This window comes from Lagenorhynchus albirostris, chromosome 10 (genome assembly GCF_949774975.1).
Source record: "Lagenorhynchus albirostris chromosome 10, mLagAlb1.1, whole genome shotgun sequence".
Taxonomy (NCBI): Eukaryota; Metazoa; Chordata; class Mammalia; order Artiodactyla; family Delphinidae; genus Lagenorhynchus; species Lagenorhynchus albirostris.
Genome location: NC_083104.1, coordinates 39857153 through 39879020, shown reverse-complemented (window position 1 = coordinate 39879020; position 21868 = coordinate 39857153). Strand labels below are relative to the sequence as shown.

At 44.9% G+C, this 21868-nt stretch overlaps 1 protein-coding gene across 9 annotated transcripts in view; it reads right to left on the bottom strand.

The window, feature by feature from the left end:
* The window catches only part of CDC25A (cell division cycle 25A), a 33836-nt gene extending 13147 nt beyond the window's left edge, over window positions 1-20689 (bottom strand). For 2 of the 9 annotated variants that reach the window (XR_009542823.1, XM_060162062.1), the window contains exons 1-10: window positions 20127-20689; window positions 19043-19116; window positions 17504-17546; window positions 16984-17020; window positions 16377-16478; window positions 13992-14111; window positions 10745-10879; window positions 10158-10232; window positions 6828-7001; window positions 1921-2019 (exon numbers count right to left, since the gene is read on the bottom strand). Coding sequence is in view for 8 of the 9 variants with exons in the window: in XM_060162062.1 (XP_060018045.1) it covers window positions 1921-2019; window positions 6828-7001; window positions 10158-10232; window positions 10745-10879; window positions 13992-14111; window positions 16377-16478; window positions 16984-17020; window positions 17504-17546; window positions 19043-19116; window positions 20127-20296 (1029 nt within the window). In the remaining variant the exon portion in view is untranslated. Of the gene's footprint in view, window positions 1-1920; window positions 2020-6827; window positions 7002-10157; window positions 10233-10744; window positions 10880-13991; window positions 14112-16376; window positions 16479-16983; window positions 17021-17503; window positions 17547-18388; window positions 18475-19042; window positions 19117-20126 lie in introns of those variants that run through there. The other 7 variants (XM_060162056.1, XM_060162058.1, XM_060162064.1 and 4 more) reach the window with 7 other exon arrangements.
* Window positions 20690-21868: the final 1179 nt, after the last annotated feature.

Below are 21868 nucleotides of genomic sequence, written 5' to 3'. Positions count from 1 at the left end.
ATATGTCAAAGCTAGGTACCTTGTCCAAGGTTAGCCAGCAAGTAAGCCAGACTTGAATACAGAAACCTCAGGTGATTTCCTTTTTCTCCCGCTTTTGTTAGGAACCCTCACCTCAGCAGCCAGACTGTGTGCAGCACATAAAGGACACAGAGAGGAATGACTTCACTGTTTACTGAGCACCTGCTATGTCCAGCATGGTGCTAGACATTGGAGGTGGAATGAGTGAGGCTGGGCCCAGCCTTGAGGGAGAAGGACGGGCACATCAGTAATTACTCACTAGGGCGGACTGGCCGAGTCAAGTGCTCACCCAATCCCGTGGCCATGTGTGGGGTCATTATGACAAACACAACCAACCACAGCTTCAATTCAGGTGCAAGCTTCTACCAGCAAGGATACACCACACCCAGGTCTTGGCTTGCTCTTCCCTTCAGACTAGAACTGTCTTCTATTTTTTAAAAATTTTATTTATTTTTTAACATCTTTATTGGAGTATAATTGCCTTACAATGGTGTGTTAATTTCTGCTGTATAACAAAGTGAATCAGCTATACGTATACATATATCCCCATATCCCCTCCCTCTTGCGTCTCCCTCCCACCCTCCCTATCCCACCCCTCTAGGTGGTCACAAAGCACCAAGCTGATCTCCCTGTGCTATGCAGCTGCTTCCCACCAGCTATCTATTTTACATTTGGTAGTATATATAAGTCTATGCCACTGTCTCACTTCGTCCCAGTTTACCCTTCCCCCTCCCTGTTGTCTTCTATTTTTAATCCACTTATTTCTCCCACCTGGTTGAAATATCTAGCCCAGATCCAAACCTTCCCCAATCGCCTAGCTGAGACTGAGACAACCCTTTTATTTCTTATTTATTTATTTATTTATTTAGTTAGTTAGTTAGTTAGTTAGTTAGTTATTTTTGTGGTACGCAGGCCTCTCCCTGTTGTGGCCTCTCCCATTGCGGAGCACAGACTCCGGACGTGCAGGCTCAGCGGCCATGGCTCATGGGCCCAGCCACTCCGCGGCATGTGGGATCTTCCCGGACCGGGGCACGAACCCATGTCCCCTGCATTGGCAGGCGGACTCTCAACCACTGCGCCACCAGGGAAGCCCAACCCTTTTATTTCTTAGTCTGCTGCTTTCACTGCACTGATGTTTACTTCAATCTACCATGTGATACATGTGGTACATGTCTATGTGGCATGATGTCTTACTGACCGTATGTTAAGTGTTTTGAGGGAAGGAACTGTGTCTCATTTTGGAATCTTTGCCTTACACATGATAAGTGTTTCCATAAATGTTAGCTACATTAATACATAAAAGACTGGTCTGGGGACCTTCAAGTCATATGTGGCTAAACAAGCTACTACTGACACAGGAATGTGTCACATTTCACCACAGCTCAAAGGCAGCCAACCTGTATGAGGCCATCAGCAGACCATCCTCTGGACCTCCCTGAGGGCCTTTTCCCTCTAGGGCCATGCTCCTCTGGACAATGGAGAAATTTAGTCTCAATCCTGGACATTCTAAGAGGACCTTTTGATATACAGACTTATATACAGTGAGGCTAGAGGTTTATTTCTGCTTCTTTACACTTTTCTGCAGTACTGCTTTTATAATCACAAACACAGTTCCCAGAGAGCCTGGTCTTTGGGTTGGTGTCAAGGCGGCTGGTGGGTGGCTCCCTACTTGAAACCTCTGACCAGCATCAGTAAGGTCTATAGTCCCACAGAGACTGAGATACACCTGATCATGAATGTGTTTCCTTATCTTAAAACAAACTTCAAACTGCGTCCCCTTGGCGGGGTCGGGTGGGGTGGGGGAACCCCAGGAACCACTTCAGGGAGGGAGGAAGGCTGAGGGGGGCATTTTAGGTACCCCCTGCCAATCCTGCGTCACAGAGCAGTTCTGCGTGCAATTACCTTGGAGAAGTCTCCTATAAGGTCCCTTGGGTCATTATCCAAAATATTCTCAATGGTCCCTTTTGGGGAAGATACCAGGCATAAAGACTGATGTAGAATCTGTAACAAATCAAAGGTGGAGAATGAGGCCAGGCTTCTGAACAGAACTTATGAAAACATTCACCTGGAATATGTCAGGAAGAAGAGACTGAAATGTTAACATCCATATTTAGCAAAAAGATACCTTTCTTATTTGACTGAATCTAGAGTGAAAAAAAGAATATGGGTTACTGACTAGGTATACTGTTATTTGAACTGAATTCAATTCTAACTGAACTGCTCTGAAACTTCCTTTTTTTTTTTAAAAAAAAAAAAAAGGATTAAAATTAGGGCTAAGTCTAAAAAAAGTATTTCTTAGTTCTACCCACTGAGAAGCTCCAGGGTTGCAGTAAGTAGCCCTTAGGTCAGTGTGCTCTCTAAATAATACAGCTGACCCCTGAACAACACGGGGTTTAGGGCCACCATCTCACATCCCCGAATTCAACCAACCACAGATCATGCAGTACCACAGTATGTATTTATTGAAAAAAATCTGCGTATAAGGGGACCTTACAGTTCAAACCCATGTTGTTCAAGGGTCAACTGTATTTTCCACTAAAAGAAACCAGAGCTTTTTGATTGACTCCAGGCTGGGACAAGAAATGTACAAGATAAACCTGGAACACTTTGTCATTAGTAGCAAGGAAGCACTCATATTTCAAAGGACACATCAAAAGGGCTAATCGTGGGGAAGTAAGGATTTCTTTTATACACTTAGTGTATTTTATATTATTTATTTGGCTGCACCAGGTCTTAGTTGTGGCATGCAAACTCTTGGCTGCGGCATGTGGGATCTAGCTGCCTGACCAAGGATTGAACCTGGGCCCCCCGCATTGGGAACGTGGAGTCCTAGCCACTGGACCACCAGGGAAGTCGCAGGATTTCTTAAGCAGTACACAAAAAACACGAAACATAAAAAGACTGATAAATTAAAACATGTTTTAAAAAAAATCAAGAAATTCTGTACATCAAAACAACAAGATTAGGTAAGAACAGGCAAGCCAGAGTGGGCAGATATGCATCCATCTCAATAAAAGATTCATCTCTGAATATATAAAGCATTCCCACAAATAAGAGACAACCCAATAGAAATATGGGCTAGAAACTTGGCTGAGTAATAGAGAAGAAAATCTAAGACCAAGAAAAATAACTATCAGGGAAATGCAAGTTAAAATCAGATACTACACACTCACCAGAATGGCTAAAGTTAAAGAGATGAACAACACCGGATACTACTGGTAAGGATGTGGAAGAACTGGAACTCTCACACACTGTTCTGAGTACAGCCAACCCTCGGTATCTGTGAGATTGGTTTCAGGACACCCAAGGATGCTCATATAAAATGACACGTAGTACAGCTAGTGCTCAGTAAGAATGCATTGCAGGGGCTTCCCTGGTGGCGCAGTGGTTGAGAGTCCGCCTGCCGATGCAGGGGACACGGGTTCGTGCCCCGGTCCGGGAAGATCCCACATGCCGCGGAGCGGCTAGGACCGTGAGCCACGGCCGCTGGGCCTGCGCGTCCGGGGCCTGTGCTCCGCAACGGGAGAGGCCGCAACGGTGAGAGGCCTGCATACCACAAAAAAAAAAAAAAAAAAAGAATGCATTGCAAAGTTGGTTAAATCCATGGATGCGGAGCCCCCAGATACGGAGGGCTGACTGGACAACCACTTTGGAAAGCTATATGGCAGTGTCTGCTAAAGCTAAACACATGCCTAGCCTAGGACCCAGCAAGTCCACAAGAAAAGTTAAAGTGCATGTTTACAAAATAAATTGTATAAATACCATTAACTAGTATTTGACAAGGGAGCCAAGAATGCTCAATGAAGAGAAGATCAGTCTTCTCAATAATAAATCATGCTGGAAAAACGGAATATAAACATGTGAAAGAATGAAATTAGACCCCTATCTTACACTACTCACAAAAAATAACTTGAAATGGCTTAAAGACTTAAATGTGAGACAGGAAACCATAAAACTCCTAGAAGAAAACACAGGAAAAAAGCTCCTTGACATGAGTCTTGGCAATGACTTTTTTAGATTTGACCCCTAAGGCACAAGCAACAAAATAAAAAATAATTGAGACTACATCAAACTAAAAAGCTTCTGCCCATTAAAAGAAATCAACAAAATGCAAAGACAACCTATAGAACTGGAAAAAATATTTGCAAAATATATTATCTGATAAGGGGTTAATATCCAAAATATATAAGGAATCCATACAACTTAATAGCGAAAAAACAATCTTTTTTTTAACATCTTTATTGGAGTGTAATTGCTTTATAATGTTGTGTTAGTTTCTGCTGTACAACGAAGTGAATCAGCTATAGGTATACATATATCCCCATATCCCCTCCCTCTTGCATCTCCCTCCTACCCTCCCTATCCCACCCCTCCAGGCGATCACAAAGCACCGAGCTGATCTCCCTGGGCTATACAGCTGCTTCCCACTAGCTATCTATTTTACATTTGGTAGTATATATATGTCAATGCTTCTCTCTCACTACATCCCAGCTTATCCTTCCCCTCCCCGTGTCCTCAAGTCCATTCTCTACGTCTGCATCTTTAAAATAATCTGGTTTTAAAAAGTAGGCAAAGGACCTGAATAGACATTTCCCTAAAGATACACAAATGGTCAACAGGTACATGAAAAGATGATCAATATCACTAATCGTTTAGGGAAATGAAAATCAAACTGTTGTACAATGAGATATCACTTCATGACTATAAGAATGGCTATCATCGAAAAGAAAAGATGGGGACTTCCCTGGTGGTGCAGTGGTTAAGAATCCGCCTGCCAGTGCAGGGTACATGGGTTCGAACCCTGGTCCGGGAAGAACACACATGCCGCAGAGCAACTAAGCCCATGTGCCACAACTACTAAGCCTGCGCTCTAGAGCCTGAAAGCCACAACTACTGAAGCCTGTGGGCCTAGAGCCTGTGCTCTGCAACAAGAGAAGTTACCGCAATGAGAAGCCCGAGCACCACAATGAAGAGTAGCCCCCACTCGACGCAACTAGAGAAAGCCTGCGCGCATCAACAAAGACCCAACGGAGCCATAAGTAAATAAATAAAAATGAAAAAAAAAAGAGGGAACTCCCTGGCGGTCCAGTGGTTAGGACTCCACACTTTCACTTTGGGGGTCCGGGTTCAATCCCTTGTCGGGAACTAAGATCCCGCAGTCCCCATGGTGATGCCAAAAACAAACAACAACAACAACAACAACAAAAACAAGAAACAAGTGTTGGCAAGGATGTGAAGAAAAGGGAACCTTTGTACAATATTGGTGGGAATGTAAAGTGGGATGGCCACCATGGGAAACAGTATGGACGTTCCTCAAAAAAATTGAAAATAGGGACTTCCCTGGAGGTCTAGTGGTTAAGAATCTGCGCTTCCAATGCAGGGGGCATGGGTTTGATCCCTGGTCAAGGAACTAACAGCCCACCTGCCGTGCAGTGCAGCAAGCAGACAAAAAAGAAAAAAAAAAAATCAAAAACAGAACTAACTAGGAGCCAACAATTCCACATCTGGGAATATATTAGAAGGAAACGAAAACACTATGTCAAAGAGATATCTGCACCCCCATGTTTAGAGCAGCATTCTTTATAATATTCAAGAAATGGAAATAACCTAAGTGTTCATTGACGGATGAATGGATAACAAAGTTGTGATACACACACACACACACACACACACACACAATGGATTATTACTCAGCCATACAAAAAGAAGGCAATCCTGCCATTTGCGACAACATGGATGGACCTTGAGGGCATTATGCCAAGTGAAACTGAAATAAGTCAGACAGAGAAAGACAAATAACTATATGACATCACTTATATGGGGAATGAAAAAACTTAAAAAACACAATACAAACCATCACCACAACCACCAAAACAAAAACCGAACTCATAGAAAAAGAGATCAGATTTGTGGTTACCAGAGGCAGGCAGTGGGGGAGGGGGATTGGAGGAAGGTGGTCAAAACGTACAAACTTCCAGTTATAATATAAATAAGTACCAGGGATGTAATATACAACATGATGACTACAGTTAAGCCTGCTGTATGGTATATATGAAAGTTGTTGAGAATAAATCCTAAGAGTTCTCATCACAAGGAAATAAAAGAACTAAAATACCTAGAACTAATTGACAATGAAAAACACTACAATCAAAGTTGTGAGACAAACCTAAAGTAGTGGGAAATTTATATATCTACATAGAACAGGACACAAGAAAAATTAAAACTAACATCAAGGAAAAAAATTTATGGCCCTACTCCATGGCCCAACAAGTAGGGAGCTTAGACTTCCACCCCTGCCCAGCTGTACTTAAGTGTCCCAATCTCTACTCCACTGGGATGGTGTCTGCGGAGGCCTAGAAGGGAGCCTGAACTCCCAATCCTGCCCAGCAAACATGAGGCTTGCCCCACCCTAGGTGGCATATCAAGGGAACCTGAACTTCCATCCCCACCTTCCTGCAGTACCAGAGGACTGACTGCTAAAACAGAAGAGTTACATAGCCTCATAATATCCAAAGAATATAGATATAACTGAAAAATCACTTGTCATACCAAGAACCAGGAAAATCTCAGCTTGAATAGGAAACAATAATCAACAGAAAGCCACACCAGAAACAGACGTTGGAATTGCCTGACAAGGATTTTAAAGTAGCCATTATAAAAATGCTTCAACAGGCAATTATGAACATGATTGAAACAAATGAGAAACAAGAACAGCAAGTCTCAGCAAAGAAAAAGAATCAAATGGACATTTTAGAACTGAAAGATACAATATCACAGTCCTTGAGCAAAAAAGAACCTGCATAACTAACCTCCTGGGGCTTCTTTGGACTAGCTGCCTCTTCGGGACTGGCCCCAGCCACGCTCTTCCTCCGCTTCCTATTTCCACGTGGGGACTCCTCTTGCGATCGGTCTGGTCTTTTCAACGTTGACGGGATGGTGGAGCTACACGTGGAAGGGGAGTCAAACAGCTTGCAACGATTGCCCTTGGTGGGGGTGGGGGTGGGGAAAGAGACCCATTTAATGTATTTCATTAACATACACTCACTTGAATGGTAAAGAGAATAGATCAAGGACTTCCTGGGATGGTTTAAGATTGATCCATCCTAAATTAGGAAACAGACACTGTCCATTTATCTAGTCCCTGGCACATTGTAGACACCAAGTCCCTGGTGTTCAATGAACATGTTCTAAAGCTGACATTATATGGAAATGAGGAAGACTATCCATGCCCTCAAAAGCCTACTGTCTGCACAGGGTCCTAAGCGTCAAATAACTGTTACCTTCCAGCCAGGGACACATTTTTGGTTTCCTCTTCCCTTCTAGTTTATTACTTGCACTTTGCTGGAACAGCTTGAACAGGCTTTAACAGCCCACCTTAATCCAGAAGGGTGTGCGGTAGCTGGATTATACTATAAATCAGAGCCAGTTAAGGTGGTAAAATAGAGTTGAGTCTAAGTTTGCAGGGGGCAGGGGTGCCTTCAAAACTGTGTTCAAAAGTCCTTCTCTCTACTTGTTTGTTTTCTTTCTGGATTGTACCAAAGCTTTTTTTTTTTTTTTTTTTTTTTTTGTGGTACGCAGGCCTCTCACTGTTTTGGCATCTCCCGTTGCGGAGCACAGGCTCCGGACACGCAGGCTCAGTGGCCATGGCTCATGGGCCCAGCCGCTCCGCGGCATGTGGGATCTTCCCAGACCAGGGCACGAACCCGTGTCCCCTGCATCGGCAGGTGGACTCTCAACCACTGCGCCACCAGGGAATCCCTGTACCAGAGCATTTTAACTCAAGACTTACAAAGCCAAAGGAAATACACGAAGATGTGCTATAGTACTTGATCTTTTAAAGACTAATTTCTCAGAGTCTGAGGGCAGCCCACCTGACTAGGGGTAAAGACAGTCTGACTTCAGCTCTCTAAACTCATCTCAGCCCGTTCACAACTCAGTGTTCCTTGGCAGGGCTTTTCCTTCTGTGCTGAATGCCCTTTCATACCCTGTAAACCACTCCCTTTCAAGCTGATACCAAAATTTCAGTGTTGCCTCTTCTTTGAAATGTTCCTGATAGTCACCCAGCAAGTGTGTCACTCCCACACTGGCTCTCCTAGAGACCAAGGATTTCCCCCTTATTTTTCTGAAGTTTATTTTAACAGTATGTTGTTCAGAAAAGCAAGGTCAGTTTTGTCTTGTTGTTGTTTTTTACCTAAGAGAGCTGGAAGCATTTTTGGGAAGAGGGCTTACTGCTTTCAATAGGATCTCAGAGGAACTGTAAGCTCCTCAAGGGCAGAAACCCCAGTGCCAACTCAGCCCCTGGCAATTGTGAGTCTACTATGTTTGTGAAAGGAAACCCCCCACTGTGAAGGGCCCACACATACTATTCATGATTTTTAAATCCAACTTATAAAACTGATAGCCATTTCCTAAGCATTCTCACGCTGTATATAATTTTGTCTTTCAAAAGGACCTAGTAAATTTCATCATAACATTTGTACTGGGGTAGCCTATTCCCTCAGAGCTTTGCACATTAATCTACTATAATGTGTAAGTGGCTTCAAGACTGTAGTTCATTTGTTCCATATTTATAGTTCAGGGACACTGATACTTAAAAATATACTTATCAGGGCTTCCCTGGTGGCGCAGTGGTTGAGAGTCCGCCTGCCGATGCAGGGGACACGGGTTCGTGCCCCGGTCTGGGAAGATCCCACATGACGCAGAGCAGCTGGGCCTGTGAGCCATGGCCGCTGAGCCTGCACGTCCGGAGCCTGTGCTCCGTGACGGAAAAGGCCACAACAGTGAGAGGCCCGCGTACCACACACACACACAAAATATATATATATATACACACACATATACTTATCAGTTTATATGTATACCTAAGGGTGTGTAACTGTATTTGTATTGTGATACTATCTCACTTTCCCTAGGTGTTTGCATAAATGAGGATATGTTCCTGTACAGGCACAGCCTTGCGTCTGACTGTTTGAAGGTGTCCCTGATGGAAACAGAAGCCTACAGTCTATATAGATAGGTGGGTATTTAAAAAAAAAAAAAAATATATATATATGTAGATAGAGAGAGACAGAGACAGAGACAGAGAGAGAGAGAGAGATTTTGTGAGTTACTGTTGTTTGCCAAGTGTGCTGATGCTAAGGAATGTAAATAAATGAGAATGATATAAAAAAGTAATAAACAAACAACAACAAAAAAGTAAACAGTCTTCAGACTAATGGCTTCAGATTGAGAAGGTTTTTTCAGGGAATTCCCTGGCAGTCTAGTGGTTAGGATTCGGCACTTTCAATCCCTGGTTGGGGAACTAAGATCTTGCGAGCCGTGCAGTGAGGCCAAAAAAAAAAAGACTAATTAATTCCTCTTCAAATGAAGCCTTTCTGTCCCAACTTATTCAACCAGTCCATAATATCTATCACAGTCTGAGTCTCCTCCTTCTACTGGGTGTTCTCTGAATGTGCTCCAGTCTCTCCACATTCTCTCAGCTGTGGAAAGTAAAACAATACGGTAGTCCAGTGTGTCCTCTCCTTCCCCATCAGAACAGGGCAGGGCTAACATCTCCTTTTTCTGTTCTGGGCCAGGGTTCTCCAGTCAACACTCCTAAGGAAGGATAGCGCTATCTGCTACAGAGCCATCGGCTGGGTGGGTACAGATGGTACCTGTAGCAGAAGTCTTTCTATTCCTGCTGCCTGAGATCAAATTCCTTGTCAGATACAAACTGCTCACCCACGAAGCTGTCAGTTAAAATCTAAGCTGATACCAAATCTGACAGAGTTTGAGAATAACTGAGTCTCTTAAATTCAGTTTAGCAGATATTTTCCAGCACTATCCAGTGATCTTAAAGAAGTTAATAGAGAGGTCAGAGTTGTATAGAAAAGACATTAACTGACCAAGAACAGTTGAGATGAACTAGAAATTATAAAAACAAGAACTGCATGCATTTTATATTACCCAGACTTCCTCACACTCCAATGAGGACAAAAACAAAAACAAAAACAACTCCAAACAAACTTGAAAAAACAGTGTGCATTAACACCAGGAAACACTAGCGACCAGTCAAGGGAAAGGCCCATAGACCCAACCACAGAATCTCAAAAGAAACAATTTTGATTCCTGTGGCTCCCTCTAGACACACTGGGACTTACCAGGTTTGTAGTTCTTCTCATGACAAGGGGAGCTGTCCAGAGGCTTGCCATGCAGGACGGGGTCTCTTCATCATTCTAAACAAAGAAAAACTGCGTCACAAAGGTCCAGCAGAGACAACATTAATTTAAATGCTTTAGAATTCTTCCTGCAGAATACCAGAAAGACCTGGATAGGAAGCATTCTAATGTTCACCCCCTTCCCCGTCCCCAACATTTTAAGGTCAGAAAAGAGTAACACTTAACAGTCCTGTTATCTGAGCATAGCTAAAGGTATGCCCCTGAGGGACCGTGAGGAGGCACCCTGTTCTCCTCAGCTTTACGCCACGTGGCAGCTATTCTTCCACTGTTCCTGATTCATATCTCTTGCCAGAAAAATGGATTGTCAGCTCCTTCAGGGTAAGAAGAATCACATCAGTGTCTTCTTTTGAACTCCTCCATAGGATTTAATCAGGCTAGAAGCAGAGTCTCAATAAATTCCCAACAAATGAATAAAAATATCCGCCAGTTGGGGGATCACTGTTCCTTTTCAGATGACTTCTCTCCAGGGTAGTCAGTAAAATGGATGGGAAAACACACACACATAGTACCTTCAGATTCTCTCCATCGAGAAGATCCATGAAGCCATCATCCTCATCAGACAAAGTGGCAGTCACAGGGGAGTGGGGCATAAAAAAAGGAGTGAAATGCCCTGGTTCACTGCCATCTCTTTCATTTGAGGAAAGCTACAAGACAGAATTCATGGCTTGTTAATAAATAATTAGCTTTGACTTCCTTGGATGGGTCACTAGTTTTTATGAGGAAAACATATTATATTTTTTGTAAGAAGTTTTAGCAGCTCTAATCAAAGGAAAATGAAAACCTAAGATTATAAATGAATTGATGTCCACACACAGTTCTGAGTAGAGTCAGGCCAAGTAGCCTTTACAAAGAACACTCCCCAGGAGCAATTCACCTTACAGTGAGATCTGGGGCTAGCCTCTTGTGAAGGGCAAGGTTTGTTTTTTCTGAGGATCATAATTGGTGAACAGGGATCAGCATGGGGGTTGTGACAAAGTGATTATCTGCTAAAATGAGGAAGGGTGAGAAGATACCAAGTCTCTATGGAAACCACAGAATGGACTAGAGAATGCTTCTGTAACTCCAGTTCTGACAGAGGGATATAAAGTCAAGAAAGTTCTAGAAAGTCCATCCTAGGGACTTCTCTGGTGGTCCAGTGGTTAAGAATCCACCTTCCAATGCAGGGGACACAGGTTCGGATCCCTGGTTGGGGAACTAAGATCCCACATGCCATGGGGCAACTAAGCCAGAACGCCACAACTAGAGAGCCCACGTGTCACCAACTACAGAGCCCACGTGCTCTGGAGCCCATGTGCTGCAACTAGAGAGAAGCCTGCGAGCTGCAACGAAAGATCCCGCATGCCGCAACAAAGAAAGTCCATCCTAGACTTGGAACTGGAATTTAAATGACAGTTGCTCACTTTTAACTGAGGAATTACTTGTGCCAGACACTAGGATATAACCTTTTATGTATAATCCCATTTAAGCCTCACAATACACTAAGGGTAGTTAATCCTGTTCTTTTTATTTAACGAATCAGGAAACCAATGCTTAAGAGAGGTTACCAAGGTCACACAGCTCACCTGTTTGACCACAAAGCCCAAGCTTTTCTCCCCACTATACTCTCCCTAAGAGAGACCATTCCTGGAGTCAAAATATAGAGTATATCTCATTAAGCAACACTATCTTGTTTTTCAGGTAAAACCCCCATTATAAAATGAATATATATTTAGTATAGAAAATTTATAAAAACCACTCAAAAATCTACCATCTAGAGATAAACACTGCTAATAAAAACATTGATGATGATGAATTATTTCTTTTCCAGGCACTTCCCAAAGCCAGGAAAAAAGTTCAGAGATAGATTTTTTTCTCTCCCATAGCAACGAATCTCTTTGGGGTATGAATGCATTAATCCTCAAGCAGCCCTCTGGTTTTCTGAGTAGATACCTCACCTAGGGGTCCTCTCTGCAGCTGGCCTACTCTGGTTCAGGCACTAGCTTTGCTTCACAATATAAAACAAGTTCTGGGTTGCCTCTCATCCTCCACAAGTGTACCTGAGCACACCCTGGGCACACTGGCAGTTTTTCAGCCAGCAGAGCCTAGGAGCAGGTAACTCTTATCATGGGGCAGCACCGACTGAAGGCTCACCCTATGGTATAATACCAATTTCTGTAACCCAGCTTCTGGCGTTCCCAGGTGCAGATATGCTATAGAAAATGACAATCTCTGGACAGGACCTAATTCTTCCTCCATGATTCCTGCACCAAGGAGCCATTATGAGGAAATATAGATGGTGCTTAAAGACTAAAAGCAAGGATACAAAAGAACTACCCTCTGGGACTTCCCTGGTGGTCCAGTGGTTAAGAATCCGCCTTCTAATGCAGGGGACTCAGGCCCAATCCCTGGTCCGGGAACTAAGATCCCACATGCCACAGGGCAACTAACCCCGTACGCTCTAGAGCCCGCGTGCCATAACTAGAGAGCTCGCGTGCTACAACTACTGAGCTCGCACACTCTGGAGCCCGTTTACCACAACTAGAGAGCCCACGTGCCACAACTAGAGAGTCTGTGCGCTGCAAATACTGAGCCCGCATGCCACAACTAGAGAGAAGCCCCATGTACCGCAACAAAAGATCCCACATGCCACAACAAAGATACTACATGCCTCAACTAAGACCCAATGCAGCCAAATGAATAAATAAATATTTTTAAAAGAAAGAAAGAAAGAAATACCCTCTGACATGATCAAAAGCCAAACCATTGCGCTTAGCACTGGCTTTCTTTCAGTTTGTACCCTCAGCACCTACAATTAGGGATGGCCAAGTGATTACAGGAAACCCTGGTGCTGTGTTCTTCAGGTGTACACTAGAGATATTTAGTTTTGGATACCCAGCTCTCAGAGGGTTACTGTGTACTTGGGAATCAGCAGACTGTTTAATTCTGGTCTTCATTTATCTGTGTCCTTTGGCAAATCACCCAACCTCCCTGACCATACTTTCCCAATCTGTAAAGTGGGGTAATTCCAGCTACTTCACAGGCTTATGAAGATTAAAGACAGGAGAACATAAATTGCATTGTGCAAATGCTAGACAGAGTAGTGATACTAGCTGAACCTGAACCTCAGACCTTAAGCCAGACTGGAAAGCTGTATTTTCAGATGCAAGTTCCCAGAAAAACCTGGAAACCAAATGTGGTCATTTTGCTCAAGCTGGGCCTCTCTAGTCCATAGCTATCTGTCAGATCATCAGTAGGAAATTAGGAAGTAATGACAGTCTCTGGCAAGTAAATAACTGTGGGACAAGTGGCCCCAAATACTGTCAAGTAGCCTGATAGGCAATGGGTTCACTGGTATACATAATAGTTCTTAATAAACCAAGTTTGGAAGAAGACAAGTGCTCTCTTCAAACAAAATCATTCTGGGAAGTACCTCTCAGCATTCAGGACGCATCGTAAAAGACAAGTTTGAAGTAAGACATACAATCCCACCATACATACATTCAGAAGAATGACCCAGGACGCCTGCAGAATTCCCATAATTGACAAGGTCAAATATTCCTTGCTCAAGTCCAATATTTCAAACATATCACCTCTCACTTCTGCTTCTGCCTGTCTGCTCTCCAGACACAGCAGAAACACGAAAAATGTGAGTCTAGTTTCAAAAAACAAAGTCAAGGTAAAGACAGCAAGAGCTACTGCTTCAACTCTAGGTTAAAGAGGGTGCTTTCATCTCTTCCCATCAGAAACTCCCAGGACTATGAAAGCCAGAGCACGTACCATCCGAGCTGGGGCAGAGTTCTGCCTCTGTGTGAAGAGATCTTTACCCTCCTGCAGTCCATGAGCATGCAGGCAACCTCGAGATGCAGGTCTTACTGGCTTCTTAAACTCAAAGGCTTCCTGCAAGACGGTAAATTGAGACATCATCCACTGTCTATGAAAACCAGCTCTAGGGTCTCAGCTATAGCTTCAGGAAACAAGCAAGGGAGTGGGTATTGATCACCTGCCTCCAAACCCATTTCTGATCTAATTCCAATACTGGATCTGTGTAATTAAGAATTTCAAAGATTCTGTCAAAAGCTAACTTCTAATACAGCACTTTTTTCTCTTACCACAAACACTGTATTTCCTAATAAACACATGAGTATCTGCCAGGTACACAAAACACTGTAAGTTAAAAACTAAATCAACAACTGTCTATCAACTATACTTCAATTAAAAAAAAAAACTTTCTAGGGCTTCCCTGGTGGCACAGTGGTTGAGAGTCTGCCTGCCGATGCGGGGGACACAGGTTCATGCCCCGGGCCGGGAAGATCCCACATGCCGCGGAGCAGCTGTGCCCGTGAGCCATGGCCGCTGAGCCTGCGCGTCCGGAGCCTGTTGCTCCGCAACGGGAGAAGCCACAACAGTGAGAGGCCCGCGTATCGCAAATAAAAAAAACTTTCTAAAATCGAAAGCAATTTCATTTCAATATAATTGAATAGGAATAAAAACTTTTCAGTCTAAACTTAAAAGAGGGCTTTATATTTTCCATCTTCTTCCTACCAATAGGAGATAATTAAGTGGAAAACACTTAAAGTTACTGCTTTCCATACTAAAAGCAATGGGGAAAAAAACTAACGACAACATAATGACTATAGCTAACACTTCTGGATGATAAGAGAGTAAATCCTAGGAGTCCTCATCACAAGGAGAAAAGTTTCCCCTTTTCCTTTCTTTTCCTTTTATTGTATCTATATGAGAAGATGGATGTTAGTTGAACCTACTGTGGTAATCATTTCACAATACATGTAAATCAAGCCATCATACTGTATGCCTTAACTTTACAGTGATAAATGTCAATTATTTCTCAATAAAACGAGAAAAAAAAACCAAAAACCGTTCTGGTTTATTCAACCACTTGGATGAATCTCACATAATGTTGAGTGAAAGCCAGAAGTGATAGAATACATACTGTATGATTTCATTTACTTAAAGTTTAATAGCACTAATAATTCCCCTACCCTAAAATATCCACTGAAGAACTTGTTAAGCACAGCTAACATCACAGAGTATTTACATGCCCATACAGTGCTTTCAGTGCATTAGCTCATTTATCCATCCGATCATCCCCACTTTAAGAGATGAGGAAACTAGGCCCATAGGTTAAGTGATGTGCCGAAGATCTGGCTTCATAACCCGACTGGACAACTCCAGAGCAAGAGCTCTTTAACCTATGCTGTTTCCCCTCCAGAATGAAGCTCTAAGCAGGCAACCCTGGGAGAAGCCAACCTGGGGTTGTGGGGAGAGAAACCAGGCATGAGTACAATAGCATTAGACTGTTTGGTTAAATGTACTACACAGAGGGAGACGTAGTGTTCTAAGCACTCAAGGCAGGAACTCATTTCTGTATCTCCCTCAGGACATCTTGCAAGTTGCCAAAGGAATCACTGGGAGAGTTCATGGAAGCAGTAGGTTCTGGAAGTATTAAGTCTGGAAGATTATAAGAAGTATGATATGGAAATAAATAGATATGGAAATACAGTGAGAAAGAAGACTGGGAAAGCTGAGCTGATTCACTGAACTCTTTTGGTGCCTACTCTGTGCAAGGGGCCCCGCCAGGTGTGAGAACAGCCAGGCCAGGACGTTCTTGGACTTTTGGCTGCACCACCCCAACTCACCTTCTAAGCTACCATTTCAGTTACTCTGAGATCCCCTGGGACTTGTTGGCTCTGTTCTTTCAAATACTGTCAAGAAGCATTTCCCTAAACTTCTAACTCATCCCAGGGTCAGCACAAAGAGGCAAGGAAGGCCTGGCCAGACCCTTCCAGATAAAGTGTTCATGGATATAATTCCTACTCAGAGCTACCTTCTGAGCAACTCCTACCTGCCAGGAACCATTTGAAATGCTTTATCTACATTATCCTTATTTAATTCCCACAATAATCCTACAAGGGACTGTTACTCCTATTTCATAAAGAAACAAAGAAGGCTAAAAAAAAGCCAAGGTCACAGCCAGCAAGCAGTAGGATTCAAATCTAAGTTTTTCTGACTCCAAAGACCATCATGACTTTGGTGAAGGTTTAGTCTCCCAGGAAGCAGCCAGCCCAGCTACTTCTCCATAAGCCATGAACACTTGTGGGTCTGACCTGTGCCCCCAGGTGAGTAGATTAACGCCACACTCACGTTTTCCTTGTTCTCATCCTGGTCAATTAGCTGAAAGACATCATGGTCAAGAGAATCAGAATGGCTCCTCTTCAGAGCTGGGCTACACCCCAAGAGCTTCTGCTATTAAAGTGAAAAGAGGAATTAAGGTACATAAATGAAAATTCAATGGAAACTCAGTTCTAAAAGAAAAAAACATATGGTGGTGGTGGGTTGGGGAGACCTAGCCCCTCATACACTGCAGTGGGTAACCAGTAAATGTGCCTAGGGCTCCACCTTGAGAGGACACAAGATAGAAGTTCCCACTACATGGATTTACATCTAACTTCACAACATCTACAGCCCTCTCAGCAAGGACTTAGGTACCAAATCAACCCCAAAATAACATCACTTACATAAAAAGAACCCCCTTCCTGGTTGGATAAAACTCTAATAGTTAGAGATGGAAGAAAAAGCCCTCAAGAGGTAGCCATTATTGAAGTTGCTTTAGGTAGAGTGTTTTGAATGTTTATGAGACAAAGTAAGGAAAAGCAGTCTGTATAAATTAAGGTCTACTATCAAGGTTATACTGGTAGCTAAGGGGCAGATAATAGGTATTGGCTCAAAATAGACAAGGGAACTAACTTACAGGCAGAGAATTTATTCTCCTCATGGGATTTTCAAGGCTGTAATGAAATCAGAAAGTAAATAATGAGAATAAAGCAAGTAAAGAGATATACATATTAGCAGATGCAAACCTATAGTTTGGTGGGGTGAGGGGAGAGTCAAACATTCCCATTTTAGGCAAGATGGAAAAATAGATTTCTGAAGCTGTCCTGTTCTCATAAGCATCTCCACCGCTGGGCTTCTAGTGAAAAAAGCAAGCCCAGGTCTTCTCTTAAAATATACACGTTCTAGGGCTTCTCTGGTGGCACAGTGGTTGAGAGGCTGCCTGCCGATGCAGGGGACACGGGTTCGGGCCCCGGTCCGGGAGTATCCCACATGCCACGGAGTGGTTGGGCCCGTGAGCCATGGCCGCTGGGCCTGAGCGTCCAGAGCCTGTGCTCCGCAACGGGAGAGGCCACAACAGTGAGAGGCCCGCGTACCACAAAAAAATAAATAAATAAAGTTTTTCTAAACACAAATATTTAAAAGCAGTGAATACGTACTTTTCTTTACTATCCAAGGGCCCAGGAGAATCCAGACAGAAGCCTGTGGGAAATTCAAACAAACAAACAAAACACCTCTCAGGATTTAATACATGATGCACCACTTTGTCATTGAAATAAATAAATAAAACTACTAGTACTGTTTCTTTAAGGCCATCAACAAAGGCTCATGGCTTGGACTTTTGACAGAATTGAAGTTGAGTCTCCATGATTGCCAAAACTTTTGTAAAAGTCTAAATATTTTCATAGTATATCTACTCATCCTTTCCTACTTGCAAATAGCATCATGGAAAACAGGATTTGAGGAGAGTGAATTAAACCAAACCTCGTGACTTATTTACAAAACAGAAACAGACTCACAGATGTAGAAAACAAATTTATGTTACCAAAGGGGGAAAGGAGGAGGTGGAGGGGATAAATTAGGAGTTTGGGATTAGCAGATACAAACTACTACATATAAAATAGATAAACACCAAGGTCCTACTGTATAGCACAGGGAACGATATATATTCAATATCTTGTAATAACCTATAATGAAAAAGAACTATATATATGTATAACTAAATCACTTTGCTGTACACCAGAAACTAACACAACATTGTAAATCAACTATACTTCAATCAAAATAAAAAAAAGTTCCTAAACCAAACCTCATGATTGCTTCGTTATTCAGATAGAGGTTACCCAGGCTAACTTTCTATGAGTTCCAACCACGGAAAGAATAGGTACCTGTTTTCTGGAATAGTTTTGGTTTCAAATATCTTATATCCTGTCAGATCATATGCACAACTCAGCGGGTTGGAAAATACAATTATGTTCTCTGACAAGCAAGGCAAGTATTTATTGCCTTCAACAAAATAACATAAAGTGAGGTGCTAAACTCACCAACGGCAGCAGAATAGAGGAGACACTGCTCAGCATGGCCCAGAGCCACCAGGGCCTGCCTAGCGCACACCTTTCCTCCACGATGTCTAAATAATCGTACAGGAAGTTAGGTGTTACTGCTCCTGACATTCTCCCTTGCCAAACTGCCACAATCCTATCCCTGGTTCTTAAGAAGCCTACATTTTAAGACTTTTGCTCTTGCAGTTCCCTAACCTAAAGCATCTGTGCAAATATACCTTGCAGTAACATGAACTTATGGATTACAATAAAATGCACTGGCACAGTTTCTCCATAGCAGGCTCACTGAAATAATTTCATTATATATCCAATAATTGACTCAGCATTTTAACCAATAAGATTTCCTGAATGCCACGTAGAGTGGTATGGTTAATTTCACACTATTACTCATCCTCAACACCAAGCACAAACCACCTCCCTGTGGCCACTTGACACGTTTCTTCTCTTCATAAACTGCCACAGGGGCTTCTTTGTACTGTTGTTAAGGGTGTTTGTAACTCAATGCCGGACTTTTCTGTTTACTATCTCAACTCACCAAACTAAGTTTCTAGGTGAAAGTGCACATTTCAGCAAATTCCAAGTATTGCTTCCCACACGGCAGACACATGATAAAAATGTTTAAGACTAAAAGAATACCTGAATCAGTTGATTCGGAGGAGCCCATTCTCTGCAGACAGCTATTCCTCACCTCCAGGGGCTGTTCATACTCACTGAAACCAAGAAAAGTAACACTCTCTATAGCTCTAGGACATAATTAAAAGGTTACATACAGGAGACAGGCCATGACATGGCAAGTTGCCATGCTGCCATCAACCATCATTACTTTCAGACCACACCACAGAACACCTGGCCACCCAGAACACCCAGTTAGCACTTGAGCATAAAAGGAGGTGAGAAAAGAGTGGGTTAGCATGGTCTGGGTCACACTATAGGACAGGACGACAAAGAAGACTATTGGAGTATTTCCTGAAATGAGAGCATGTGTTCTAGGTACTGAGCTAGGAGCAGGGGTGAATAGGACAAGTTCCTGCTTTTCAGAGATTGGAAAAGACATGTGCTTATTTAGAAAATGTGACGTCCAAGATTGAAGAGAAAGCAGTTTCACCAGAAAAACGGTGGGATGCATTTTTTGCAATAAGGAAAACAGCAGGGAAATTTGTGGCATGGAAAGTTGAATAAAAAGACCTGGTCTTAGGAAAGCATCGGGGTGGACATCAGGAAGGTGCACGGGGCGAGGGATTGCGACGATTTTGCAAACGCCAGGAAAGAAAATGCCACGTCCCTTTGCTGAAAAGGAAACAAAGCTCACAGGATACTAAGCTCCTACGAGGTGGCTCAGCAAAGGGTGGAAGTGAGCGCCTAGGAGGGCCTGCTCTTCCCGCGTGGAGGGAGATTTCAAAGAGCTTCCTGGAATAGGGACAGAAGAGCACAGGGCAATCCGAAAGGGGTGGCGAAGGTGGGGAGTCGGGGCAGACCCACCCCCTACCGGGCCCGGCTCGGGGCTGAGGGCGGCCCTAGAGGGTCCGAACGGCCTCTCCCGCCCAACATTCGGCCTGGGGGGGGGGGCGGGTGCACATGGCGGGCCCCCGCCGGTGGGGCCGCCCCCAAGCGGCGGACAGGCAGGTCTCGCTCTTCTCCCGGCCGGTTTCCCGGCCCGATCTACCCGAAAGCCGTCTGGGAGGCCAGCGGCCTGAGGCACCGCTCTTCGGTCCCTCCTCACCTGCCCAGTCCCTGCAGCTGGTCCATGGTGACCGTCAGGCTGGTGACAGGCGACAGGCCCCCGGCGGCTGGCGTGCTGAACAGCGCCTTCACGACGGGCTGCGGTGCGGGAGGGGGGCTGCAGGCGAAGAGCAGGCGGCGGCGGTGCGGGGGCTCCGGGCCCAGTTCCATGGCGGCGCCCTGCCTCCCAGGGATTCTGCTCCCTCTTCCTCCGCCTCTGCCGCGCCCGCCCCGCCCCGCCGGCACTGGCCTCGGCCGCGCGCCCCACTGCCGGCGCCCGCGGGTCAAACACAAACACGACCCCGCGGTTCAGGGACGCGGCTGCCGCGGGCAAGCGAAGAGGACGGGCGGGTGTCCGGACTCGGCAGGCGCCAGCCACAGGCGCGAGCGCTTCCCCTCACTCCGCGAGGCCGGCGGGCGGGCGCCGGCAACCTGAAGATTAAATCCAAACAAGCGGGGCAGGTCTAGGAGGGAGAGCGGCTAGACCGCGAGGCCACGGCCCGGTCTCACACTCTCTTCACTCTTCTTTCACTCTCTTGCCCAGCCCGGGAGTGCTGAAAACCAGGCCGACCTTCACCTCCCTCCCGGGCTGTCGCTGCCGAGGTGGCCTTTCGCGGTAATAGCTGCTCACTAGGGCCTGCCAATGCCCCGCCCTCCCTTTCCTAGTTGGCGCCAAACGGAATCCACCAATCAGTAACCAGTTCTCCTCCTCGCACAGGAATGGCAGCTAGGCTGGACCAATGAGAGGGGAAGAAGGAAGCAGCTCGCGGGACTCCGCGAGGTCACCCCTCCTCAGAAAGGGGAGGGGCCTAGAGGGGACCTGAGCTCCTCTGAGCCAGAGTGGCTCGGAGGTCAATGAAAACTCCCAGCTGAACCTGCGAGGCGCCGGGGGAGACCGGAAGCCCCTCTTGACCCATTGCATGGTGGGAAGTGTAGTTCGCACAGCCAGCGGCAGTCCACTCACTACTTACCCCCGTTAGGCCAAAGCTATGTCGGCCGCCCGTCCCGCGCTCCGCAAACTGAGGAAATGTGGAGGGTGGAGAAGGCGGTCCGGGCCCTTCTCCCACCCTGGGCCTCCAGGCCCTAATTTTATCGCGAGAGAGGGAAGTGAATGACCCAAGGACTGGGCGCTGCCTCCTGAACACCAGGGCCCAACTCTGGACCGCTGACTCCTGTCCAACAGGTAGTTCTGGCCATGAGCCGCTGACCACAAGACTTAACCCTACGGCCTGGACTGTGGGCCTCGGCATTGTTTGCTCACCTCCATTTTAGCTCTTGTATAATACTTTTCTCAGAATCATTTCCTTCTCTCCCACCCTTTCTCACCTCATTGGGATAGCAATACCGTAAATGTAATAATAGCTAATGCTTATGTAGTGCTTAGGTCCCCGTGTTCCAAGGGCTTTATCTATTAATTCGTTTGATTCTTTTTTTAAAAATTTATTTATTTTTGGCTGCGTTGGGTCTTCATTGCTGCGCGTGGGCTTTCTCGTTGTGGGGAGCGGGGGCTACTCTTCGTTGTGGTGCACGGGCTTCTCACTGCGGTGGCTTCTCGTTGCTCTAGGGCGCAGGCTCAGTAGTTGTGGCACATGGGCTCAGTAGTTGTGGCTCACGGGCTCTAGAGCGCAGGCTCAGTAGTTGTGGCACATGTGCTTAGTTGCTTCGAGGCATGTGGGATCTTCCTGGACCAGGGCTCGAACCCATGTCCCCCGCATTGGCAGACAGATTGTTAACCACTCTGCC